Source organism: Stylophora pistillata, chromosome 4 (genome assembly GCF_964205215.1).
Source record: "Stylophora pistillata chromosome 4, jaStyPist1.2, whole genome shotgun sequence".
NCBI lineage: Eukaryota > Metazoa > Cnidaria > Anthozoa > Scleractinia > Pocilloporidae > Stylophora > Stylophora pistillata.
The window spans coordinates 1,875,045-1,902,873 of NC_142522.1; the positions used below are offsets into that span (position 1 = coordinate 1,875,045).

At 39.1% G+C, this 27,829-nt stretch overlaps 2 protein-coding genes across 3 annotated transcripts; both read right to left on the reverse strand.

Moving 5' to 3' along the window:
• Window positions 1–1,563: 1,563 nt before the first annotated feature.
• LOC111338616 (uncharacterized) lies at window positions 1,564–12,640 on the reverse strand. 2 transcript variants are annotated; one of them, XM_088755814.1, is made up of 6 exons: window positions 12,584–12,640; window positions 6,251–6,311; window positions 5,884–5,925; window positions 4,063–5,763; window positions 3,297–3,651; window positions 1,564–2,919 (listed from the first exon to the last, which is right to left on the reverse strand). In XM_088755814.1, exons 2-6 carry the CDS (start codon window positions 6,309–6,311, stop codon window positions 2,847–2,849), a joined length of 2,232 nt encoding a protein of 743 aa, XP_088611940.1. In that variant the 5' UTR covers window positions 12,584–12,640; the 3' UTR covers window positions 1,564–2,846. The 2 variants fall into 2 exon arrangements, with proteins under 2 accessions (XP_088611940.1, XP_088611939.1); XM_088755813.1 differs by lacking the exon at window positions 12,584–12,640 and adding an exon at window positions 9,411–9,428.
• A 2,267-nt stretch (window positions 12,641–14,907) lies between these two features.
• On the reverse strand, window positions 14,908–25,929 carry LOC111340758 (dual specificity mitogen-activated protein kinase kinase 2-like). The gene is made up of 10 exons (XM_088755817.1): window positions 25,653–25,929; window positions 25,286–25,520; window positions 24,900–25,046; window positions 23,260–23,337; window positions 22,775–22,826; window positions 21,406–21,530; window positions 19,248–19,484; window positions 18,659–18,720; window positions 18,441–18,486; window positions 14,908–16,655 (listed from the first exon to the last, which is right to left on the reverse strand). The coding sequence occupies exons 1-10, from the start codon at window positions 25,733–25,735 to the stop codon at window positions 16,578–16,580; spliced, it is 1,143 nt and encodes a 380-aa protein (XP_088611943.1). The 5' UTR covers window positions 25,736–25,929; the 3' UTR covers window positions 14,908–16,577.
• Window positions 25,930–27,829: the final 1,900 nt, after the last annotated feature.

Here is a 27,829-nt window from a genome sequence, read left to right on the forward strand (position 1 = left end):
GTTGTAAATATTGAGGGGTTTTAACTTAGGAAGTTTTTGCCAAGTACTTGTACGAAAGGTAAATTAATTTGTTTAATCGTTTGTCTCATGTTTTCATGCATTTTTTGTTCTTGTATTTGCGACGGTACATGTAATCACATAAAGACATAAGATGTAGTTGTTTTTGGAAATAATTTCATTCAATAAAATCGTAATTTAGTACAAGAATCAGTACAAAACTGGGGCTTTTACTTAGTGTAGAAGACAGTTGATGTAAAGCAATAGAGAACAAAAAGACAAAATAATGAGGAAAGTAATGAAAAACAACATGGTAAAGAGGCGGTGGTCAATAGTGACGTGTTCTGTGTCTTCTATACGAAGGTGGAGCCAAACTTGGAAGCTTATAACGTCATTTCCATAGAATACGAGCATTCCCTCCTTTTCGACGAAGTGCGTAGCGCTAGTCAAGAAAAATAAAAATTAGCGAAAAAAAATCGCTGATAGCGCGCAGCGGGAACTCTTGAAGTGACGCTGATGCGCCCCATGAACTCCATAAATGAGGCGGTCGAACCTACTTTTCGAACATGGCGGTGTGCGCACTCCGATTGCGTTGCATCATGGTCGTAAAAAATTGCGCCATTTCCATCTTGACGCATCGGAGTGAACTTCTCTGATGGCAGCGAATATACGGGAATTGTAATGGAGATTCACTGTTGCCGTTCCTTCAAAGGTTAAAAAGTTTGACGAGCCTGCGTGACGAATTCTGCGACTCCGATGATGAATTCCGCGACTCCCGTACTTGCGTTTGTCTATGAGAACGATAGAATACGCGACAAATATGTAAGAAAAATGCCTCTACACATTCACAACATATCACACTAGATTCACCTAAGTGAAAGGAAAAAGAAACGGCCTAAATTTTACGGAATGTTCAGTCAAAATCTGCCGATTTCTGCCACCTTTATCGCCAAATTGGAAATAGCGCTTCCACAATGCAATGCAATCGGAGTGCGCACACCGCGTGTTTTCGAACCTACTTTCCGAGCGCCTGACTCACGAGGCTCATGCGGCGCATCGGCGTCACTCCAAGAGCTCCCCACAGCGCGCTAACATCAAATTTTTTTTTTAATTTTTTTTTCTACTCGCGCGACGGACTTCGCCGAAAAGGAGGGACTACTCATAGTATATCATTCCCAGGTCTTTTTTCCTTTCTCAATTTCAAGTGAAAAGGTCTTAGGAATGGCAATAATGAAGCCCGCGTAGCGATTTTTGTATCAACGGTATTTTATCGACCATTTCAGACATTTGTGTCAGTAGCATAGCCCAGCTATCGAACCGAGCCTCGTGAATATGTAACGTCAATTTTATGCTATTTACAGGGATAAACTAGGAATCAAGGACTAGTCATCTCCATTTATTAGCTGCATGTCCTATCTGGCGGCTTTTCGATCTAACCGACAACTTCTATGAGTAAAGGAATTTGTTGAAAAAACAACCTCAACATTTTTAGCTCCTTCACACATTAGGTTTTTTACCAGCCGGGACATACTTTTTCCTCCTTTCCCTAAAAGAAAACGCCGTTGCGAAACAAAACACGGTATTCATTTCCTTTATTCTCAAAATGGTTGTCTGACAAAAACGTGAGAGAACAGTCATATCAATTATCTCTCTTCTAAGGTCTTAGATCAAAACATACAGTCACGTTTGCATCCCACCGTAACAGTCACTATTGTAAAATACCGTGCAAGAGAGAACTAGTCAAAACATTACTAATTTTCAACATGATTTAGTATCATCCAAATTCAACGACAATGAAATTAGTCCTCATGTTATTTGTAAAGGGGGTAAATTTCTGAGGAAACTGTGGTGCTGGGTCGGTGGGGGTAACAAGATAATTTGATTTTATCAACTGAGTTGATAATGTAAATTGGCCACCTTAAAGAGTTTCAAGGCTGACGTTTCGAGCGCTAGCCTTCGTCACAGCGAATGACGAAGGGCTAAAGCTTGAAATGTCAGCTTTTTAGAGTGAAATGCGAATTCGAAAGCTGTTAACTTCATCAGGTACAGATGCTGTTTCGGGCTTGTTAACACACTGAAACTACTTAAACGCCAAGTATAATGGGGTTTAATAAAAGGCAGCATTATTGAACAGTTACCATTGTCATTATTAAGATCAGTTGAACACACGCTGCATGGGCAAGATTTCAAAACTTTCAATGAATGTCTTGGATAGGGCTACCCATCCATCAATGGCGCGTTCCCGTTTCATTGTCCGCGAAATACCCCCTATCCTAAATTAAATTGAATCGGTTTAGTACACGCTGAAAATTACCGAAATATCTAGACATACACACGCAAATATTAGTGCTAAAGTGACCGGACTACGACTTGAAAAAATCTTCTCAGGATCCCCGGAAATACCTAGACCACTTGTCCAGAACAGCAGCACCTGCTTTTAACCACACCTATTTACACGATTACGAAACGAAGAAACTAAAGCTGTCCAGTAAATTAAGCGACACTTCTTGACCTAGGACGTTCAATATAGTTACAATAACATAACCATCATTCAGATGTTCAGTTCTTGTAGTCAGTTCTGATGCAGTTAATGACTGCATGCTCTGCGACTGATCACGGGAATGATCGTAACAGACTCAAAGATATCGATGAGACAAAGAAAAATTTGCCCCACAATTACCCTGCGTTTTTACAGAGACGATTGCTAACGGGAGACCCCACGCATAAGCAACTGAATCATCAAAGAAGTACTGCCGTATTCCACTTGAACACACAAAAAAAACTGGACATATGTTAGAGTATGGTAGAGGATTTAAGAGAGCTTAAGAGTCCCCTATGCGGGACACAGTTCATGACGACCCGTTACTTTGCCTCTCGGCGTCCGTTAGACTCCTCCTCACTTCTTCCAATTCGTTTGTGGTCCTGTATGAGGCAAGGCAAATAAAACAAATTAACCAAAAATTCGGAAACTATCAAGCTAGAGGATTTGGATGAAGATTTCTTGGAAAACGGGGCGAGTTCAAGGCAAAGGTACAAGTGGTTTGTTTTTGTTTAGCTTCGAGACTGAAGACAAGACTTAATGATTTCACTGAGTGTGATCAATTTTTTTATGTTTAGTGGGTAGCTATTGTTTAGGAACATAACTTTTACCACACCCAAAGAGAAAGTATTGAATGAACAGAAAGGAAAGTTGCACTGGGTTGGGAGTCACATAGCGTACGTGTTTAATTCGCTAGAGCTTTCAAATTCAAAGCATTCTAACAAAATGGCGAAGTATCCACGACAAAAAAATTGTTTACCTTGTAAGATCGTTGTTGTTCTCATCCAATATTTTCTGTTGCACGGCCTGGCACCATTCAAGGTAATTCCTGGCTAGCTCGAATTCTTTCTTCATTTTATGAGCCATTCCAAGGTCAAAAAGCGACTTGGCAGTGTCACGATGGTCTTTCAGTAGCTTGTGCCGGATATCCAACGCTTCTTTCGAATATCGCTCCGCATCGTCGTATTTGCCCAAGGCGTAATAATTGTTTGAAAGATTGTTGAGGATTGTTGCGCTGAAAGGGTGGTCTCCCAGTCTTGTCTTGTAAATTGGCAAGGTCTGCTTCTCTCGGACCTCTATTGCGAGCCGATGATTTTCTTCGAGTGAAAGGATCACTAAAAAAGGTGAAGCACGGTTTTATTACTGTATTTGTCGAGGATGCTCAAAATTCAAGTGATACAAAGATACAATAATTCCACTCAGGCCCTTTCCGGCTGCTATGAAGATAATCAAGACAGGCTGCAAGATTGATCATAGATGTTTTAAATAAAATATTTCGAAATAATCTTGAAGCGCCTAAATCTCTTCAAAGTTGTACACATTAGAATTCATGTTTGGGGTTTAGTTTATCTGGTAGCTGATTCATACAAGAGAATTACATTTACTGGTCTACCACGAGGTCTACCCTAGCCCTCAGTGTTCTAAACTTCCTGTCGAAGACTGGAGTATTTAAGGAACGCTTTTAAGCTAAGGCTTGATTGAAGGGATTTCTGAGTCCTAACAAAATATTCAGATGCTGCACTTACCTCCCTGATCATTGTACGTTGCACCAAGCATGACGATGTCTTCTTCTCCTCGAGCCACTCGAATGTCGATCGCCTGTTGGACTTTTTCTTTCGCCTCATCGAACTTACGTTCTTTGGCGAGACATCGAGCAAGTTTAGAAAGACACTGAGCTCGGCTGTCACCGGTGCTTATTTCAAGATTACGCTGGATTTGGTCAGCTTCCGTCAAATATGCTTTGGCTTTTTTAGCGGCTGAAGCACACAGACCAATTGGAGGACAGGAACAGCTGAATACTTCTTCGATTCCCAAGGATGTGAGGCAATCGCTCAGTCTCTTCTGATCTTTCATCTGTTCGCATCTTCTTCGTAAAGATTCAAAGGCATCTTTAAATTTAGCCTTTCCCATCATCTTTGCCAGAAGCTCCGCCACGCTGTTGAAGACATCAATGCATCTTTCTGTTTGTTCTTGATCCATTTGACCATTACTACACCATTCAACGAGCTGTAGGACATTCCCTTCATCCATCTGAAAGGCAGCAATCGCTTCTGACACGTTCTGGCTAAGGAACTTTTTGAAGATGTGTTCCAGAAAGGTTACAAAATGGCGGATAAACATCCTCCGAGCATCTAGGATCACTTCACGAAACTCCCGCTCCATTGCCTTAGTTTCACAATAATCACGGATTACTCCAAGGAGGGTATAGAAGCAATCTTCCCCAATGATGTGTTGTTCTAAAAGCGATCGCCGGGACAGTTCCAGTCCACATTGTGTGAGCTCAGACAGACTCATCGTCGTTGATTGAAACATTTGCTCTGCTTCAGGTAGAGAAAAACGCCTTCTGAATAGTGCAAAGCTAATAAGGGCACACTTTTCTTTCAAATCAAGCCTCCCAAAGCAATGATCGATGCAAAAGTTGATCTTTCTATCCGCTGGTACAGTTTGAATCTTTTCCAAAAATTCGATTTTTTTTGGAGCCGAAGAACAATTCATCTCTTTCAAGAGACTAAGCAGGTTACTGTGGGAGGAGGCCAGGGTGAAAAGGACCAGGGGTATACCGCTGCAAATTTCTGACAAGTCATGCGCTTGAGTTGTGTTGATCTGTCTATCCTTCCACACTTTTTTCAAAAGCTCAACGGATTCTTCTGGCCGAAAAGACGACAGACGAAGCGTTTCTTGACCTGCTTCCGGAAAAGAAACTTTCTCTGAAGAGGTGAGGAGAAGCTTGACTTTTCCTGCAACCATTAAAATTTCATTGATTAGATTCTTTATCTTCGATCCTTCCTCAGATGGTTTCATCTGCTGGTGTGACAGTTCATTTCCAGTGGGCTGCATTCTGTCATCCAAATGAAGCAGGAACTCAAAATTATCCAGCAATAAAATCGTGTATAAATCTTGGCTTTTCAAACGATTTTTCAGCTCAGCTACTGGATCATCCACAGGATAGTGATATATTTGCCGAAGAACTTTCGCCGCAAAATCATGGAATAGTTTAATGTCTCTACAGTTAACGTAGATCACCACCGTTTGTCTGTCAGAATTCAGTATGTCGTTTGCCACTTTCATCGCCACGGTTGTCTTCCCCATGCCAGTGGCACCATGTATGAGAAGACATCTGCTATCGTTCTCTGGAGAAAGGTACTTTTCTATTTCTTTGCATTCTGTTTCGCGATTGACAAAATGTCTTACCGTACGGGGGAGAAGAGACAAATTTCTATGGATTCCTGTGAATCAATATGCAAAGTATTGCAGTGAAAAATGAATGAAATCTCACAAAGACATACTGCAATTTCCAGAAACAGAAAGTGGTGAACAAGAGAAACAACAACAAAAGACGAAAATACCCGCTAAAGTTTCCTCGACTGGTTTCGGCCAACCACCTGAAACTAGAAACCAAATGAGATGTTAGGTCATCAAATAAAGCTGAACAGCAACTCAAGCTGTCTTCTTATTATCTCATGATACATTTTCGTTATCCTTCCTTACTCTCATCTTGCCTGTTTTGTCATATCTCTCATCCTTCTCTTTTCACATCCACTTTCTACGTTATCACTTTCTTTTCTCATCTTTCTATCTTTCCCGCAACTTGAAAGCCCGCTCATATTTTGCCGACCATTAACAGTTCAATCCTTGTACAGTGTATATACCAGCCAAATCAGATTGTATAACCCAACAATTAAGTTATGTCTAGTTTTACTGGTTCTAGGGTACCTGGAGTACATTCTTGAATTGGTGGGTGTGTTGCAGCACGTCGATCTGCTTGCTGGTCCATCTGTGGGAGCAAGTTTTGAGTTCTCAGCGAAGTATACTTGGTTAAACATGTATTCTTATCTTATTTTCATAAACAGCGGTGTAAGACGCTCTGCTGCACATTTTGTTCTAAGACACCTGGATAAGTGGTCATTCCACAATGCGTTAAGAAGTCATTCCATTGTTTAATTGTGAGTTTTAGATGACTGAGCAACATTAAGATAAACCACATGCAAGAGAACATGAACAGTTTTTATTCTCTTGCCACGTTTCAAGTGTGAAAATTCCAGCATCCCAGATAGTGACCAAAGAGTTTGAGATGTTAGGTATAACGATAGATAACAAATTGAAGTTAAAACAAAGTTTCACAGCAAATGGCTGTTCTTAAAATAATGAAGAAAATGCTTCCCTTCGAAACAAGGCGCGACGTATATTTAGCATTTATCCTTCCTCACTTCAATTATTGCAGTGAAACCCGGAATTTCTGTAGCAAAAGTGCCGCAGATAAATTGGAAAGGATAAACGAGCGCGCGATCAGGTTTGTTTTCAGGGATAAGTAAACGAGCTATCCAGAGCTTCTTGACGCATTAGGCCTCTCATGAGAGGCCTAATGCGTTATCTTTAAAACAACAAAGATTAATTAAAATTATATTGTCTATTTTTAACGCCGTTCACAATTCTTTGGCGCCCAAAAGTATACAAGACCTGATAGTTCATTTAAGAGGTGACTATATTCTCTCGCTAACCAAGCCAAAGTCTACCACATATGGCTTAAACTCAGTCCATTATATTGGTTCGAAACTCTGGAATTCACTTCCGAACAGGTTTAGAAATATAAGGAGTTTGAAGTCTCTTAAGAGATCCATTAGACAAGTCGACTTAGTGCAATTTTTATAATTTTCACGCTTATTTATTGAATTCAGTATTTATTTCGATACAAGATATATTTATTAGAATTTTATTTTATTACTATTATTATAACTATAGTATATTCCATATCCAACTTTTAACTTTAATTTTATTGTGTTTTGTGGAATACCTGTAAATTAACTGGCGTGCTTTCGCAGATACCGATCCTGTTCTGTCTGTAAAGGTTCGCCTTTATTGTAGCTAAGTGTATACTCACAATAAACTGTTATTGATTGATACTGATTGATTGAAATCACTTTGGTGTCGACTATTAAGTTTAATTGTGATGCTATATAGCATGCCATTAGACCAGCCTTGGTCGGGAGGTTTTGAGTTAAGAGAGAATTACACACACACACACACACACACACACACACACACACACACACACACACACACACACACACACACACTCACATACACAAAAGGAGGCCGAGCTCTTCTTCATTTCTTGTGTGGACACATTTAATAGCTATCACGTGGCACATTTTAGTCGTAAAAATAATTGTTGCAGCCGGTGATGAAACTCACCATATGATAAATGACTATTCGCCTCTAAAAAAACCTACTTTTCAAAACTGAGAAAACTGTAAGATTCGATCGTTGCGGTTCAAAATGTCTCCTATCAAGAAGCTAAGCTCTGCATGGTGGCTCTTTTATTTCGTCTGAGCTTTTCTCCCACAATGAAATACCAACCTACGTACAAAGTTACGAAATATCTTGTTCATCCTGAAAGATGCAGCAGAAGCATTGCCACAATTTCAAGCTGTTTCAATAACGATTCGCTCTGGTTGAGAATTGCCCCGAGGAGAAATGAAATTTGACCAAGTTTTTGTCATCGAGACCCATCGTGACATCAGGTAGGTCGCTTTAAAAGGAATCGGTATTTTTCTTAAAAATTTTGCGAATGGCTGGAGGTCCCTACCGTCGGCGCTAGACCTCGACTAACACGTGGACGACGTTGAGTTTTGAATAGAGTTCATGTTGTTAAACAACGCAAATGTTGGTGACTATATGGTGCGGCTGAGAAGTGTACAAAGTCTCAAATGCACGTTCTGAGCCTTTGCTTTACTCGTGTTTGTCGTGTTCTTCATCCTATTGAGTTTTAACCAGAAACATAGCTAATTCATTGTCGGTTTTCCTGTTCACAGACCACGCAGATTTTGGCGACTTTGTATCTTGATATTTTGCCGAGAGGCGCTGGAATGAACAAAGTCTTAAACGCGCGTGCGCGTGCAATGCTTCTTCTCCGCTCGTGAAACTTTTTTTTTTTTCTCGCGTTTTTGTTACCATCGTTGTCATGGTTTGCTAAAGGTCGCACTGTAACCACAACTGCCCTATTAACTTACGTCCCTCAGGAAATTCATTATACAGCATACTTCCAAGTGGCTATCAAACTCTCGTATTGTTTTCAACTCGTATTTGATCGAAAGTCAGGTCTTTCATGCTAGAAACAGAATGCCATGAGATTGATAAAAAATACCAGAAGAACAAGCTAACTGTACTTTCCGAAGCTCCGTCCTAACTAAATAATTAGCTTTTTTTTTCTCGGAATCTCAGAACTATCTTACTTAAACTGGTTTAATGAGCAAAAATGACGCAATAATTAATCGACAGCACATATGTTCTAATGCCTCAAAAGTTCTTACAACAAGCGTAAATGAAATTTGATGGTAACAAACTGACTGTTCAACTGCACAGGCCAAATGGAATGTTAAAACTGTTTACGCGTTGTGGACAAGTCCGTGTACGACAACACACTAATATGCAGGCAGCATGTTAGTTACACTTTCATTATCATCTCTCAAAATGCCGAATATTAACTCGTTTTAAACTAAAAGCAGTTACATAGTGACACAGAAATCTTCCAAAGCCTTCGCCTTATTCGGGTTTTCGACTTTACAATGCAATTTCCTCGGATTCTCAGCGAATGCGGAAATAATAATCCTTGATGTCTCGACAAATATTGTCATTTCTAATAACTTTGAAATTCCTCTACAGCCGTAAGGAACTAGTTTGGTTGGCTCATTGAAACATTTTTTACTTCAACCGCAGACAGCAGGGTTATCCCACTCTTGAGGCGAATACAAATTACGACTGTGATCGCAATTCGCCGAGTGGAACAAAGGCACACTGTTATTCAAATTCCAGACGGACCCAGTAATACCTGTCGGAAACCTAATGTCCCCTTCACAGTAAAATCTTTTCTTACCTTGTTTTTAATGAACTCAGGTATGTAGCTATGTAGCACTGATTGAGAGATTTCAAATAAGAGGCAGGTTGTTTTTAAATACATTTCACCCAGATGCCTGGATACGCAATGCGTAAGATTGCACTCCAAGTTATCAACAGCCCTTTCACTTTAAATATGTATACATATCCAACAAATCCGATTGGTGGAGTTAACAGTGCGTATCGATCTCCTCATTTAATTGCTGCTGGGGCTAGGACTTAACCTAAAACGGGCGACAAGTTTCAAATTGTTTTTTCCTCTTCGGTCTCCTAAACCTAGAAAAAACTGAGTCTTTTTTCATCATACTAATGGCTCGAACTATAGTTAAATTTTGTTCTAGACCTATTGAGTTTGGTCTTTTGTCGTGCTTTTAGTATATTTTCTCTTGCCCGCGTTTTCGATTTTTTTAATTGGCCCCTGGCCTTGGAGTTACAAATTCTCAGACAGACTATCCAACCTTAAAAAACGCTGACTCTTTGAAACATTGATCTAGGTTGAAAGTGGAAGACAGTTAACTAGCTACTGGTGAATGTCAACATCGACCCATGAGGCTTTTAATATTTCCCAAGCAGGGAAGGAGGACGTAACATCAACAAATATTTGTTTAAACGACATTGCATAACATTTAAAGTTCTGCCCTTTATCTTCATAGGACAGCGTATGGATTACATTCCAAGGTCAGCCAAAAATAACGTCACGAAACCTTAATACGTATGATGCACGATCCTCGCAGTAGATAGCGCTATTTAAGCAATAGCGAAATTCAGACCTGAAAAAAATCAGGCCTGTACGGGACTCGAACCACTGACCTCTGCGATACTAGTGCAGCGCTCTTACCAATTGAGTAAGAGCGCTGCACTAGTATCGCAGAGGTCAGTGGTTCGAGTCCCGTACAGGCCTGATTTTTTTCAGGTCTGAATTTCGCTATTGCTTAAATAGCGCTATCTACTGCGAGGATCGTGCATTATACGTATCAAATACCGCAGTTCAAAATATATGATTTTCATATATTTATTCTATCTCATTTATCACTTTCACGGGTTCATTACGAATCAACTTAACGGCCTGCTCTCAGTTGGCTTGTTAGCTCAATTGGTAAGAGCGCTGCACTAGTATCGCAGAGGTCAGTGGTTCGAGTCCCGTACAGGCCTGATTTTTTTCAGGTCTGAATTTCGCTATTGCTTAAATAGCGCTATCTACTGCGAGGATCGTGCATCATACGTATCAAATACCGCAGTTCAAAATATATGATTTTCATATATTTATTCTATCTCATTTATCACTTTCACGGGTTCATTATGAATCAACTTAACGGCCTGCTCTCAGTTGGCTTGTTAGCTCAATTGGTAAGAGCGCTGCACTAGTATCGCAGAGGTCAGTGGTTCGAGTCCCGTACAGGCCTGATTTTTTTCAGGTCTGAATTTCGCTATTGCTTAAATAGCGCTATCTACTGCGAGGATCGTGCATCATACGTATCAAATACCGCAGTTCAAAATATATGATTTTCATATATTTATTATATCTCAAACCTTAACTTTGGTCAGCAACTTTCCAGACAAGTCCAATTTACTTACCTGTCTTGTCTATGGCCTCTACCATTTCAACGTTACGGAGAAGTTGCGAAGCATAGCGATTGTTCGCTGACAGGCTAGGGTCTGATCGATTTGAGGCCGGAATCTTGCTTTACGGTTTCCTTACTTATCATGCGCGACAAGCGATGACAAGGAAATGTGTTCGAAAACAGGTTTGCTTTTGCCATTGAACTACACAGGGGACATTCCAAGTAAAACTTGAAGGAGTATGCGATTGGTCTGGTGAAGAATAAGACCCTCCCCTCCCCTCCCCTCCCCTCCCCTCCCCTCCTACATTTCAAACGCCCTGCAGCCCCATTATTTTTCTAGTAGTGAACGAAACCAAAACTGAACGAGTAGTCTTACATTTGTTAGTTGAAAATGATCAACACTCATACAAACCACGTGTAAAACATTTTTGTGTCTAGTTATCAATTTTAATGCGGGACCACTTTTCTAAGAAATCAGCCTTCCGTTAGACCAGCTTTGGTCTGTAGACAAGCAAACAAAACAGACAAGGAAGCAGCTTTTTTCCGACGGAGGTATACATGTGATAACTATCACCTGAAGTGTTTTCCGTTGAAAAGAGTAATTTGTTCTATCCGATGACCAACTAACCATTTTATGAACAATCACTCCCTTGTCCAAAATCAGCCCGCCATGTCTCCCATTGAAAAGTAAACCCTGTCGCTTTTTCCCCGACAGAAAAGCAAAACAAAACCAAAAGAAAAGAAGATAATACCGGCCTAAATTACAAAGCTGAAGAGCGGTATGGTCATCCAATTATTAAGTAGCAGGCGTTTTTCACAAAGTCAAACTACATCGATAAAAATCACTCCTGTTTAGAATTACTTTCAGGTGCCTACAAATTTTGGCCAGGTTTCATGTCTCCGTCTAAGACAACGAACATTAGGTGTAAGTACAATCGTGTGACTAAACTGACCTATGAGATGAATTTTAATCCCTCCCACTTTTCAAGGATTAGCTTATTATGGGCACTAATCTCTCAGACAGTTTGCAAAGATCTTTGTCTCAGAAACTTTGAATTAATTGAAGCGGATTACTGAAGAAAATGGCCATAAATCAATTGTCAACAGGTTTGTTTGAATACCTACAGAGTCCTTAAGAACTAGCGCTGTTAAAATTCAATTTATGGTTAACTGATCGTGAACTGGAAGACCAGATTGAATATTTACTGTTCAGGCTGTTGGAAAGTCTATACGCCTTTACCTCAGGGTTTCGTGCAGGCCCTCAGGAGGATCATTCCCACTCCAAAATTTATCCCACAAAACGTTCAAGTCGCTGAATTTCGCCGGACTCTCCCATGTCTCGGATAAATTCCTCTTAAAACCAGACAAACCGAGGTTGAGTGGCTCATTCAAACACTTCTTGGAGAAATTGTTATGAGCTGCTCAATCCGCCCTATGCCAACTGCATCTTTCAGTCAAGCATCAACAAATAATATTAGCGACCGGAATTCGACATAAGTCGAGTGAGGGGGAAAGCAACCCTTAAGGTTCTAAGAGAACTCATTAAAGCCTTTCGGAGAGCTTCGTCTAACCGTATGTGTTCTTTCCTTACCTTGATCTGTGCGAATCCAGCTATGTGGTGCTAACTCAGTGGTTGAGAGACATTTCCATGTTATGATCTTTTTTAAACACAGCTCATTTGTTTATAACATAATGCCGTCTAGTATGTCAAAGTATTTCTAAGTCTCCAGAATCTGATTGGCGGATCTATCAATGCTAACTAATCTCTCATTTTTTTTTTTTTTTTTTTCTGCAAAAGGATTAAAGGTAAAAAACAAAGCCGTAACGTAATAATTCCAAATTGATCCAAATTTTCTCCTCTCAGGTAACTCATCTTCCGGATCACTTGGAACTAAGAGTGCACTGAGGCTTCCCGCACCAAGGTGATGGCTCAAAATCATGAAGTACATTCTACCGTCAACCTGGTCCTGGTTTCTACAAACTCTCAGTTTTCAATCCAAGGAAACACTGACTCTTCCAAATATTATAGGAATGATGGAAGGAATAAAATACAGACACGAAACCTCATCCTATACCAGCAACTTTCCAGACAAGTCCAATTCTCTTGCTTGTCATGTCCAATCACTCCTTCTCCACCTCCCCTCCCCTCCCCTCCCTGTCTCCTTTCTCACAAGGGTTTAATCGACTTTGCTCTTTGTACACCTGCATGGCAAGCGCTTAGCGAGAACTCGCGCACTTGAGATCAGACACGCGAGGAGAGCGCCTTCCTTAATCTAACTATACCACTCGTGCACTGGGTCTTGTGCGCCGATCAGTTCGAAGCCTCGACACCTTCTCGGGAGAACTCACTGGCATTTAGCTGTCGTCGGTGCACGAGGGGTGGGTTGGGAACTGAATCTCGGCTGGCTGAGGTGAGGAATTTGAATCGAAAGTGGCAAGTCAAGGAGAGGGGGGGAGCTGTTGAAACTTCATCGACGCATAATGCACTCTAACCTGGCTTGACCCAGGAATCAAGGGACATATCGACAGGCAATACCAACTTCACAGATAGCAGTTCAGTTATTATCTTTTCAACCAAGGAAGCGGTCCTCAATTGCTTCAGTAGACATAATCCACTGAATTGGTTTATTGCTTCATCCCAGTTGACATGCTGCAGTAATGAAGTGGCTTACTTTTCAGTTTGAAAAATGGCTGAAAGCCATATCTGTATTGATGTTGACCCAAATTTTACTCCTATCTAGAGTTAAGCCTAGAGTCTAGAGTTTGAAAGGGGTAACTAAAAGTTATGAACTTTGGCAAAGATCAATCTAGGGCAACAGAACTTAAATGTTTGCCCATAGTAAAGCAGAAACACCTCCATGCCCATCTCCAAGTGTTCACTTCTATAGAGCAAACATTGTAGTAAATGGTTTGAACCCGGGGGTAACATGTGAAGGTGTAGTCTGATCGTCCGGGTGAGTGTAGTCCTGAGAAGGACTGTTGTCGGTGGCAGTGACTGACGTTTCGACAACCTGTGCGGAAGTCATCATCAGAGTCAAGTGAGTGATTGTTGTCATTCTACTGACAACAATCACTCACTTGACTCTGATGATGACTTCCGCACAGGTTGTCGAAACGTCAGTCACTGCCACCGACAACAGTCCTTCTCAGGACTACACTCACCCGGACGATCAGACTACACCTTCACAGAGCAAACATTGTTGATTATCGGCTGATAGTTTCTAAAGAAACTGTTTGGGGCTGCGTCGGTGGGGGTAACGAAATAATTTGGATATATTAACAAAGTTGAAATGGTAAATTGGCCACCGTAATGATTACAAAAGCTGACGTTTCGAGCGTGAGCCCTTCGTCGGAGCGAACGTCCCCTGAACTTTGTCTCTCTGAATAATGTATTCTGTAGTTTTGAACTTAAGAACTAATGAACTATATTAAATACAGGGTTCGTACACTTTTTCTGGCCAAAGATTCAAGGACTTTTCAAGGACTTTCCAGGACCCTACTTAGAAATTTCAAGGACTTTTTGTAATGACAATTTTACCTCAAAACCAAGAAAAATGTTTCTGCTAACATCTATGTTTTGGGTTTACGGATGGCGCAAAACAGAAGCAGATATTTTTCGATGTTGTTCAATAAAAAATCAAGGACTTTCAAGGACCCAAAACGAAATTCAAGTACTTTCAAGGCCTTGAACTTCGGCCTCCTGAAATTCAAGGGTTCTCAAGAGGCGCCGTACGAACCCTGTAAATAGAAACCTTTGTCACAGACATCATTGCTCATGATCTTAGCTATATTTTGGGGAAAGGACACAAATTGGTGAGTTTTGACACAGGAAACTGTGAAAATGTAAAATTTGGTCAATAAAGATCACAGTTAGAAATGCAAAGGTCAATCAAATGCAAAATATAAATGTCAGAATAAATTTCAGAAATTTCAATGGTTATAATGTCTCCTCATTTTTACATCTGTATCTCATATTTACTGAAGCATGCAAACTCAATGTATCTACACTTTAATAAACCACCAAATGCTCTCATTACCCGGTAGTTAAGGAAACAACCTTGGAGACAGTGCTCCATTGCAGAATGTTGGTGTCATGTGGAAGGCTAACAGGGCTCATTCCTCAAAAAAGCCCAGGGAACTCTTTAGGCCCAGAGTAATATTTTGAAAATGTAAAAAAAAAAAAAAAAAAAAGGGAAAAAAGAACAGGTTTTATCCCCCCAAAAAACAGTTCATTTATTTTCCTGATATTTTTAATTTGCCTTTCAAAACTGTAAACATCTTCTCAAAATGATGAAAGATGGAAACAAAAACAGCTTTTGGGGCCATAAAAGAGACTGCATCTTTCCAGAAACACACACCCGTGCCCTGCAAGTACTTTGGACTACAGCTCTTTTTTCCAAATTCTTTGAAAAGAAAGGTCAGGTGAACATTAGGAAAACTGAAAGTGCATTTGTACCATATACCAATGTTTCTGAAGAATGGATATCTGATTCCTACAACAGTCATTCTTGTAAAATCCTTTTTAATTATCTCTGAGCTTATACAATATCTCAGTGCCTTCTAAGTAAGCTCACCTCTAGGGGTAGGACTTAGATTGAAAATTCAATTAACCTTTTGAATCTGGCCAAATTAAAGAAGTCTGCACTTTTTAAAAACTGAATTTTTTGCGACTAGAAAATAGGAAAAATAATATCAGAATTCCCTTCTCAGTTCTTTTTATAGTCAATCATTGCTCTGCAGATTTTGAAGTACTAGATGAGACTTCTCACAGTTAATCATTGCTCTATTCTAGAATTGTTCTGACTATTGTGTGCATGTGATCTAATTGAAGGAGCACATAAAAAAGAGGGTGAGAAGGAGAAGTCTAGTATTTACAGATGACCATATTTGTTAAGGAATACCTTTCAGGTGGGGTAATTAAACTTAGATGGGCCAAAGATGAGGGGGGTGGGGAAAAGGGGGGGAGGCAGATTATAATCAAAATTTTACAGTTTTTTTTTAAACAATCCAAATGTGACCCTTAAGTAGACCCTCAATAAAACTAAAGTAAGAAATTGCAGCATACACCAAAAAGCTAATAATATACAATAATCACATTATTATAAAGAAATCCGCTTATTTTCATGCAGCTAGAGTTACAATTGATGGTTGAGGTGGCTTGGGACATGTAACACCTGGCCCCACTCCACCCTCCATGTCCCATCCTATCATTGCCTTATATCTAGGAGTTATGTTTGATTTCAGGTCTTTATTGTTGTTCCACAGCACTCCTTGGTAAACAGCAGTGTTGTAATGCAAAGGCGCTCAGATACACATTAGTGGAAATCTGTATACCTGAGGTGCTTTGATAATTGTTTGCATCTCCTTGAGTCTGCAACTTGTTTACATTCCCTCCCAAACCAAGGCAGTCTTTTGCTGCTCTGAATCCAATACACAACACAATTAATAGTTCCAATGCATACAAGACCTTTTCGTTTCATTCTGTCATGTTCTCGATGCAACTTAAATAAGAGTAACAAGCTCTTTCTGTGCCAATAATCCAATTCATTTCATTTTCATCAGTAGGTACTGCAACCAGTCACTTGCTATAGACGGGCAACTGAACAAACCCAGCCAGCAAAATCCACCTTTTTTGACTCAGATATCTTGATGAAATCGTGATTCTGTAAGAAACAGATAGAGTAAAAAGGTAATGGTCTTCAAGATTTTTACAACAAGACCATCTTGTTTCAATGCAGTCCTTTTTTCATTCTGCAAATCATTTCCACTTTAAAACCATTTGCAGCAAATCTTGTACACAAAACTGATAGCTAATACAACACATTTCTAGGAGGGGTCATTGACTTTCGTTTACCTTTTTTTTTTTTTAAACAAGAAGCCCTAAACCTCTTATCCCAATGAGTGACTAGCATCCAATTTTTCCTCACTGAATCAACAGCTAAGTCATTAGATTAAAAGTAGAAGTAGAAGTAGACACCTATATTTATACAGGAGGGCTCCTTCAGTGTAGTAAACACTGGTATTAACGGGGCTCCTGTTACCCACCCATCCCACCCCAGGGTAGGACATCCATCACACAGTAATCTCGTGCGTGGGAAATTAACGTCTCCTGCCCCTAACCCTGTAGGAGATGGGACCTCCTTTTATTCTTCCCTATCCGAGAAGACTAGAATATCCATTTCTTGATGTTATAGAAAGGTAGCATATTCTTCTCAATTATTTTAAGACCCTGAGTGTTGGTCCGGCCAGGGCTCGAGCCCTTGACCTCCCTCACAATAGTCCAGCGCTCTACCCATTGAGCTAACCGGGAGGCGGTTAAAAGAAACAATAACCAACTTAAGAAATTCTTGATTGTTGTAGAAATTCTTCAACTCAGTACTGCGGGAAATGTATGTACATAGAGAACACCATAGAAAATGCGCAGATTAATTTCAAGGCATAAAGGATAACTCCTTCAATTTTGTATTTCAGCAAAGACACATCACTTTTCCTAACTGGTGAGCTAAAAGACCCACCAGAGTTTCACTTGTTGAGAGGGGAAGATAATGTTTCTAGGATGTCCACTTCTTTTTCAAAAAAGTTATACAGTAAAATTGTGTCACTAAAAATCTGCCTACTGGCCTCGGTCCCTCAGTACTGCCCTTGGATAGGATACTTGTACATCACTGATTATCCCCAGTACCGACAGCATATTATTTGCGTTTCTGATATAATAAAGTTCACAAAGCAACCGGGTGGATGATCAGACAAAGTTTGATGTTACTCTGGCTTAAGGATTTAATGAATGTAACCGGGGAATTGCATTTCATCGACCCAACCTTTAAAAGAGCATCAAAAAGCTGTCTTCTTTTGCAAAATTCAGCTTTGTCAAAGCACACATGCCTAACTAACCATTCGATTGGGACAATTCTAAAATTGTTATCACTAATTGGTGTTATCACTAGCACCTTTGTTTGGAAACCTGGGATATAAACTCTGCCCACACTCCTTTGAATCATGAAGATGGTGGCTCACTACCTGATGCCAATTTACACCTTGTGAGCATATAAAAGAACCTCTTGTTGCAACAATTAGATCACCCCTGATGAAGTAACTAGATAGGAGTGTGGAAAAATTGGATCAATGAACTGTAATTCCCCAGTTACATTCATTAAATCCTTATACCAAAGTACCAGCAAACTATGTCTTATTCACATTACTGCTTAGAACTTAATACTGCCTCCACATGCCAGACTGAAGGCGAGGTTTGTTGCTGTTTTGGGAGGTTAAATTATGATGCTATTTGCAAAACCTTTACAAAAAATCCACGTTTATTTTGCAAATAATAATCTCCCAAGCATTACTGTTCTGTGTGTCTGAGAACTGTACGAAAAACACTGACCCCAGTAAAAAGACAACTCACTTAGATAACCCTCTACAACTCCTTCTACAAATTTTACTGAACTTACCATTAAGACTTTGAGATTAGCTCTTTCTGAAGGATTCTTAACAAGACTGAAACAGAATATAATAGATTACTGTGAGGTTTAGATGTTTGCTGGAATGTCCTGATCTCTAGTGCATTTCAGTATAACACAACTAACTTCCCTAAACATTTAGGTCTAAGTTTGGCAATAAATATCCTTCATAAAAATCATAAGGAAGAGAATAGGAAGCATTTGCCTACCATTTGTTGACAAACTCACAAAACTCCGCTGAAAATTGCTCTGGTGGAAGTTTGGGAGGAGGCTATCCAATAAAGAACAAAAATGTATAACTTCAGCGACAACAATATATACACACCACAGAAATGTGCAGCTATACAGTCAAATAATTTTAAACAACCTGCCCCTGATTACTAAAAGTTAGAGTAACATACTGGTTGATCAGCTAAATCTCCTAAAAGCATGGGTTGGGATAACCTAGGATTAATGAGAAATTTGATTTCAGATCTGAATGCTTCAAAAGAAAATTCAGTATAATTGTTTTTGTCTACAATTTGATAAGATTCTCTAAAAAGAATAGAGAAGATTATCCCCAAAAAGCTCTTGAATAGATAAATAAAGAAACCTGGATTAAAATTTAACCCTGGGTTACTACTAATCAGCCTTTGAACAACTGGGCCCAGGAACAGTGGAGGAGAGAAAAACAACTGAACTTTCTTACTCCATTTACACCAATTTTATGTACATCTACTAGCTAACTCTCAAGATTAAGCCCTTAAAAATTGATCCATATGACTTTTAGCAGTTTACTGTTAAGACTGTTCACATCACCTCATTCACAATATAGTCCAGTAATTCAAATATCGCCATTGGTCTTGCATCATTGTTCACACCACTTGGTGGCCTTGTTCCTGGAGGTAACCTCATGAGGTGCGATGGACTTGTGCTTTTTTGGTTTTCTTCAGGTGGTGGAATTGGATATCTTCCAATTGCCATTTCAATCAGTGACAATCCAAAACTCCAAATGTCAGATTGAATCGTGTAATTAGCTCCTTGAAGTCTCTCAGGCTGAGAATTGAAAAAATTCCAAAGTTTAATTTCAAATGAGGTGAATCTTCTCTATCTTTAGTTCCCACCTTATGGCTTATTCTTACTTCTACAGAGTTTGTGTACTCAGAAAAAATAATCTCTTAACATGGCACCTAATAGGGTGCGGAAAAAATGGAAAATTATGCGGAAATTTTCAGAAACATAATTTTATGCCAAAGAAAGCGATGATTATGTGGAAAAGACGCCAGATTATGCGGAAATTTTTAAAACTTAGATAAGTTGTTCCCTTGGCTTTTACCAAGATATAAAATACACGTTAACGTCTTTCTGAGAATTTTAGTCCTTTATGACATGTTTGACCTTTTGCTGCCATTCGTGGACAGGTATGTCTTCATTCAATGCAGTTTTTCATAGTTTTCGGTGTTGAGTTTGTCTGAAGCTTAGTAACCAGCCATTAAATCAGATGAGGAAAACTGGACAGCCTTCCCTCTAACACATTTTCCATATCAGTTAAACTTGTTTGTGGAATGTTTACTTGTCTGCTTAGAACACCCTTAAAGTAAAGCTTTCATGCTGCATTTTAACTGTTATATTTCAACCCTTTTACACTAACAATCTCACTGTCAATTCACCCAACAATCTGCTGTACATTTCTCATAATTCTAGCTATGAGAATTTGTTCTTAAATCAAACAATATCCCTTGTATTGGTTTGGTTAATTTGGTTGGGAGAAAATACTCATTGGTCATTCTGAAGAGGTGAAAGGTTAAATACATGTAATTTCTATTAAGGTGGTTCGTACCAGTTTCCTCGCGTGGAGAACAGATCACTCTTGCGTCACGCGCGAGACAAACGTGCGAAAGAAGCGCGAGATTAAAAGACAAAAATTTAAAACAAAGATGGCGGCACAAGGATTTTTTTCTACTTATGTGAGAAATTTACCTAAGAGCTTGTATTTGATGTGTTGAGCGGCCACTGTGAATGCAGGAGATAGAAACTAAGATAACGAAGATGATTTTCGGAAAAGTGAAGGTTGCTTCACTTCACATTTAAAAGAAATATTCAACCGGTATGAAATCTTGCGACAGCGAAAAAAGAAGAACTCAAGTGAAGGATAATCTACCTGAAGTGGAAGAAGACTTTGAAACTTCAAGGAAAATAATATGATGTAGCCAGAAGTCATGTGTAGGATTTTTAAGATGAGTTCGGGAGGCTGTCTTTGATGGCTGTTTAATGATTTTCTAAGCAGTAAACGTCTGTAAACATCAGATTGTAGGTGCTCGCGCGAGCACACGCAATTGTCAGTGGTAGCTAAAACAGATCATGAGCAAATGTCGATCTTACAGAATCCAGATTTTTAAATGCGCGAGAATGCGCGTGGAAATTGCTAAACTCATGAAAGCTATTGCATGAAAACAAGTCCGGTGACCCCTTCTTTTTATTGTTACAATATGATAATAACGTCGAAAGGAATCATCAGAAAAAAAAAATAGAAAATTCTACGAAAGAAAATTTGCGATGTGTGAAAATTGCCCTTTTTGTAGATTTTCTGAAATTCCGCTTCGTAGAATTTTTTAAAAATCTCAGTGCATTTTCCTTTTCAAGTGCCAAAAGCAATCACTGATAAAAATCAGGGGGTCACTGGGTTAGTTTTTGAATCATTTAAGCCACAAGCTAAAAAATGCGTCTGAATAAGCCTATGAAAGCGTTGCCATGGAAACTGCTAGTGACGAAATGACACTTATTTTTGGATAACCAATGATTATGTAATTCAACCCTGTAAAAGTGTTCAACTGGCCTTGGTCAGTCTTTCTGTTGTATTCTTTCAAAGTTACAAACCATCAAAAAGATGAAAACAGGTACGAGCCACCTAATGCATAATAACAAAACCACCATCATTTCACCAATGGCAAGTAAGTTATCAACATATTCTACTTACCGACATGTAAGATCTTGTGCCAACAAAAGAATTTGCCATTGAGTCAATTAACTGTCCGCTGACTCCAAAGTCACAAAGCTTGATTTCACCACGGGAGTTCACTAAAATATTTGAGGGCTTGACGTCTGATTATGAAAAATACAGATATAGTAATTATCACACCATTTTTTGCAAGTTTATGAAGTTGTGGTGTTCCACAAATTAGCCTGAATAACCTTTCAAATTTAACAAAACATGCCTAAATTTGATAAGGGGCAAGATTATGGTTCCAACAACAACAACAACAATTTAACATTTATATAGCGCAAACTACTATATAGATAATCAGTTGCGCTTTACAATCAGTTAAGGTGAAATCGGACGTCAGAATTCATCAGGCGCACTATGCAGCCACTTCAGTCCATGTATTGATCTCACCTTCCCTCCCCAATTCACCCTAGATTAGACACTATGCAAGGATAGACCACAACACCGTGCACTATGTGCCCTACTCTTTTCAAAAAGTGCGTGGGTTCTTTAACGTCCCACAATTTTCATCACATATAAGGGCTTGTGAGACAGGACCTCCATTTATCGTCCCTATCCGAGAAGACTAGAAAGTCTAACCATTTGCAGATATTAGTACAAAGACAGCACTTTCTTCTCAGTTATTTAAAGACCCTGAGTGTTGGTCTGGCCGGAGTCGAACTCTCGACCTCCCGCACAACAGTCCAGCGCTATACCGATTGAGCTAACCGGGAGGCGGTTTTCCACTATGAAAGATAAATCATATTGGGTAAATAATGTTAAAAAACTGGGCTGTCTACATTTCTATGATTTCAGCTATTAGAGGTAGCAGTTGTAATTGTTCAGGGGTTTTATCTTGGGCAGTTTTTGCCATGAACTTGTACAAACGGTAATTAAGATTAATTTGTTTAATCATTTGTCTCATGACTTTGGGTCTATCAATTACAAAGGAAAAGCCATCAATTAAGGAATGCAATATTTCAACTGCTTTGATTCTTATCTTTGTCAAGAAATGGGATTGAATGGTTACCCATTTCAATCTAAGTGGCAAAAGCAACAAACAATCGTGCTTGCAAATAGTAACACGTAATCATTCGACCTCATCCCTGAAAAAAACTAGCAATATAGCAGTAAAACTACCCCCCTCTTCAATTAATAGCTTGACCTACAATTGTACTGAGAACTCTGAGACAAACAATCAAATGTTTGTTAATCACTTATCATGATAACCATGGTGAAAAACACATCATTTGCATTGTTACATTGATGTATACTGTAGCACTCATTGATAGAAGGAGGTTCCCTTCTGGATGGAACACTCAGTTCAGTACCACAAACTATTTACCATGGTTATAATACATACCTCTATGTATAATATTGTGGTTATCTCTAAGGTAGCTTAAACCTTTTAAAACCTGTAAGAGAACAATTTTCATACAACTGACAATTGGGCAAGAAACGTTTTGCAACCCACTAATTGATCTCTTGAGGCCTTGTATCTACACAAAGTCTTCTTTAGACAGAAGTTAAGTCCTAGACAAGTAAACTACATAGAGAAACATGTCTAACTCTTCCAGAGAAACAAAGATTTCAGGTTGAGTGTTCAGTTTTCTTTGTGCTCTTGCCCACAATACACCGTCCAAGTTAACACACATTTCAATCCAATTAAAGCTGGATTTTACATTTATTTCAGCCTTCATGGCTTTAGCACAATTTTGGAAATTAAACTCACCTTTCTAAAAATTCAAGTTTTTTTTATCCTTGAGGTACTACTACCTGCTTTAATCCTAGACTACAAATGACTGATTGTCTTATTATCTGCTATACATACTATCAACTTGTTCTTACAGCAATTGTGATAACTCCCAAAATATCCTCTGGTACTCGATCAGCTTTTTTCAAAATTTGGTCCAGGGAGCCACCATCCTGAATATAAGATCAACAAGATAATTATTTCACCTCAGTCACACTTTCACTCCCTAGAGAGGAATATCAATTCTTAGCTCTGTCTGTCACACATTTCTTAGAAGCAAAGACAATATTGTGCTGAACAAGGGCTTGTCTGTATGATATTTCAGGGTTTGACTGTGTTCATATTCATTTTCATTTGATCGGTTTAAGAGCAGCTTAAGCCTTGATTTTTATTGAAGAAAATTCCTTTAATGACTTTAAATAACTTCCAAAGTTTTTTTTTTTTTTTTTTGCATAGGCACCCTAAAAAAATTGCAGACATTGTTCCCACACACAAACACAAAAAAATTAACGCAATGGTTACCAGCTGTATCTCATTTACAGAAGATAGTCCACACCTTGACACCAATAAACAAACAACAACAAATGTGTGCTTGTTGAGATGACATCCCCTTTTTACTTATGTTACATAACAAGTAAGCATCTAACCTGGGTATCATAAGGAACACAGACAACCAAAACATTTAAAAGGGATCAGATTCACTGCCTAGACTCTCAGAATCATGACATGCACTTTACATCAGCACAGGTAATTTTCAACTGTTCAATTCACCAATCAGAAAAATGTACACCTAGAGTGTGTAATTTAGATAGGAACACTAAACAGGATTTAAATATGCAAATCAGTCTGTTTGCAGGTGTGAGGATAGGAGAGCTAAATGCAAACTTTTCCTGCCCAGAAAACACAACTGTGCAATGCTTGATCATGTCAGTGATAAAATTTTGGAGTGACAAGATACTATCATTTGCAAAAAGGACAATTCTAGCCGTTGGAAAAATTTGGTTTGAGCTAGCCAAACCCAACTTAATAATTCAATAAATAGAGAAATAACCATGTTTGCAGGGTCACGTTCCAGCGAGGGCAGTTCTTGAAGTTCCAAACTGAATTCTGCTACTTTGCCAGATGCATATCCTCAGGAAATTAAATGCTACTGAAGTAGCGATTTATCTCCAAAAATATAAAAGATAAAAAAAAAAAAAAAAAAACAAGTCGCTTTAATTGCTTTTTTGAGTGGCCCAGGCGATAACTCTAATCTTATTTGCATTTTGCAGAACAGCGCAACATAATTACAAGCTCGATTGAAATGCCGCCATCAACTGTGAGCTTGAGTGCCTTTAATTCTTAACTGACGGATCTCGAGACGAAAAGTAAACGTATCTATACGTAGAAGGTCCTACTAAACGCATCTAGCCGCGCGTTCCTCAATTTAACTTTGATAACTCTACCTATTCACAAATGGTACAGACGAGCGCTCAACAGCTAGCCCATTTGAACCGCTAGCTGAAAACCTCGCGAGCTGTTGCAAAAACTGCCCGCGTTCTACGTGGGGCAAACGACCGGTGAATTATTTATACATCAGTCCCCATTCTGAGAAGGCAATTCGGCTTTTACATAATTTCAACTCGACGAATATGTTGCTAGTTCATGCGTAGCTTTACAATGTTTTCCTAGGGGGAAGTACACAATAAACAACAATGATCATTACATTCGCGAATGCACGAATCTTTGAACGTACCATGTGTTCCATACAAATAGAGATTTCTCCATCACTGTAAAAGGCCCCATAAAATCCAACGATGTAGGGTGAGTTGCAATCGTGTAAAACCTTCAGTTCTCTGATGATCTGGTTCCTTATAGCCGGTTTAATTTCCAAATGAATTAGCTGCACATGAGAAGAAACACAAGTTATTTGGGAAAAATGATCAAAAATAGTACAGAAATTCCTGAGGTCATAGACTCCTCAAAAATAGGTGCGACAGAGAGCAGAAACCGTTTGGAATGACTGGAGAACGTGTTCCTGACCGATATCTGGAGAACAATTTGCAAAATAACGCGTTAAATTGAAAGTAGATTCGACTGGGAATCTAATTGGGTTCCAAATATTCTTGATCACCCGCTTACCTTACGAGCCATTATCAGACCGCTCGGCTTGTGCAAAACCTTTGTCACGACGCCACCATTTCCTGCGCCTAATTCGGCCAATTTTTCAAAATCTTCGGCGTTCAATTCGCCAATTTTCCTCTTTTCAGCTAGAAACGCCTCTAACCTCTCGCGCTGTAAGGAATCCAAGTTCAATTCATCGAATTTCTTTCGTATCTCCTCCACTTTTTGCGAGCCAATGCCAGCAGCATCGTTACTGCAGAGCAGAACAGGACATAAGCACAAGGCTTATTTCGTACGCGACATGTTGAAATGAACTAAAAGCCAGGGGCGGGAGAATTTGACCTCGAGACGACAAGACAATGATTAAAAGCGAGCTTATACTCACGGTAATACTGGATCAGGCACCGTAGTTGATGGGGCTATAGTCAAATTCAGTTTGTTCAACTTTTTGTTGGGAGGTTTGGACATGACGGCTAGCGGCACGTTGCTTCGTTTCCAGAAGAATGATGCTTAGAATCTACTTCCTCTTTACCGCAACATTCCGCATTGCACGAAAGAAATGTATTTTGCAGATCTAACCATCAATCTATTTTTCCCCTGCAGAATTACAAGCCCCAGGAGCAATAGAAATTCATTTGAAAGCGGCCTGGGCGACGAAAAGCGTGAAACAGACAATAATACTCTTTAAGTTTAGTCTGTTCAAAGCCTTCAGTACAAGTGGTCAGCAAGAAAAAAAAGAAAGGGTTCTAAAAAAGATTGTGGTATCTATATAAGAAGTCACATTGTGTATGATAACTTAGCAGTTGTTCAAGGAGCGAACTTCGCAGGCAGTTTTGAAATGATGTGAAAGAAAGATTCCAGAGTTTGTTTTAAAATAAAGGATCCTTGCTTGGCTGACCGGATGAAGCAGTATTCTTTTGTCCGTCGTTCACTTTCAAGTTCCTGGATGGTTTCTCGGGAGTGGAAACCGAAAGTATGTCGAGAACTTGAGGGTAGATTCCTGAACACGATCTTGTTTTGTTTTGTTTTATTTTTTTCCTGTAAAACAGTTTCTCGTTTGATTTTTGTCAGATTCAGACATACATCAGTCGATTTTACACCCTGGCCCGATAGAGTTCGATCTTATAGCTCTGGTTCGATCAACTGTCAATGTGAAAAGACTGTGCATCAAAGCACTCCGGCAAAGCAACTGGCTTGCGTGCATGTCCATCTCTAACTCAGTTTCATTCTGTATCACAGCGCCTAAGCCTATCATTTCAGAAAAAAAAAAAGGCAAAAAATTTATACGCGTCCAGAAAGCAAAAAAATTATGAAAACGGAACACTAGTAAGTTATTTATTAATTTTTTTATTTTTACCACAAAATACCTGAATTGAAATAGTACTAACCACCTAAACGCCTGTTCCCTCGTGATTCTTGTGTTTTTGCACGTAGGAAAATAATTCCAATTTTCGTTTTGAAGAAGTCAGAAGAGAGGTTGTCCTCTGTTGATGCGAAGCCTAAAAAATGTACAGAACAAATCAATTAAGGAAGGTAAAATACATTATAAATGAGACAATAACGGAAGAATGTTCATAAGTGTTATTATCTTGGGCCAGGTGATTCAAAGCTGGGGACAACACAGGGTTAGTGTGAGATCTGATTTGAGATCTGAAGGCTTTGAAAGAAATTCAGTATAATTATTCTTGCCTACAATTTGGTGATTGAATGCTCTAAATAGAATAGAGAAACTTATCCCAAAAATTAAAAGGCTCTCGAACTGACAAGGACTAAAGAAACCCGGATTAAAATTTAACCTTTAATCGGCCTTCGAACAACTTGGCTCTACGTAGCTTTGTTTCTGCTACTAAATTTATACAAACAGTGTTTGTTATTGCGGAAAACCTCCATGGTCAGTTTGAAGAAAATTAAAATGCTATAAATGGAACCGTATAGGATCAGTCGGGGAATTATTGTCTATTGCTTGCTATTATTAACATGGATGTGCTTGAAAAAAAACTTTGTTGAGTTTTATCGTTGGATAATCACGCTTTTAAAGCAAATTTAAATTACGCGGCCATATGTTAAACTACCGGTTGAATATACTCTTCGCAGCGCTAAAAAATGTCTTTAACCATTCCGATGAAGCCTTGAAATGTTTTTCTATTATTCATAGTATGGATTTGACTTTGTTTGAATGTATTTGGTCATTTTATTTCAGTATACAGTGAGGTAGCACAAAGTGCTACAGGTCTAACATGAAACATACTCGTATCATCCAAAATGGCGGTAGTAATTTGACGTATTGAAAGACTCACTTTTCCTTAATAGTCGCTTAATAAAGTAACATACTTTCTTAGATAACTAGGATTCTAGTCTGTTAAATTTAGCAATCGCTGTGTCCAGGCAAGCCTTGGTTATTAAACTACAGGGAAAATTTTCATTATCAGAAAAAAGCGCCTTTTGTCAGGAATTCAGGTGTCAACCATGAAGACGAAATCACAGAGAGTAAAAAATTGAACTCTGATGTGGGTCAAAATCGGAAGTCTTCAGCATAAAAGAACAGCTAAAATCTTTATTCTG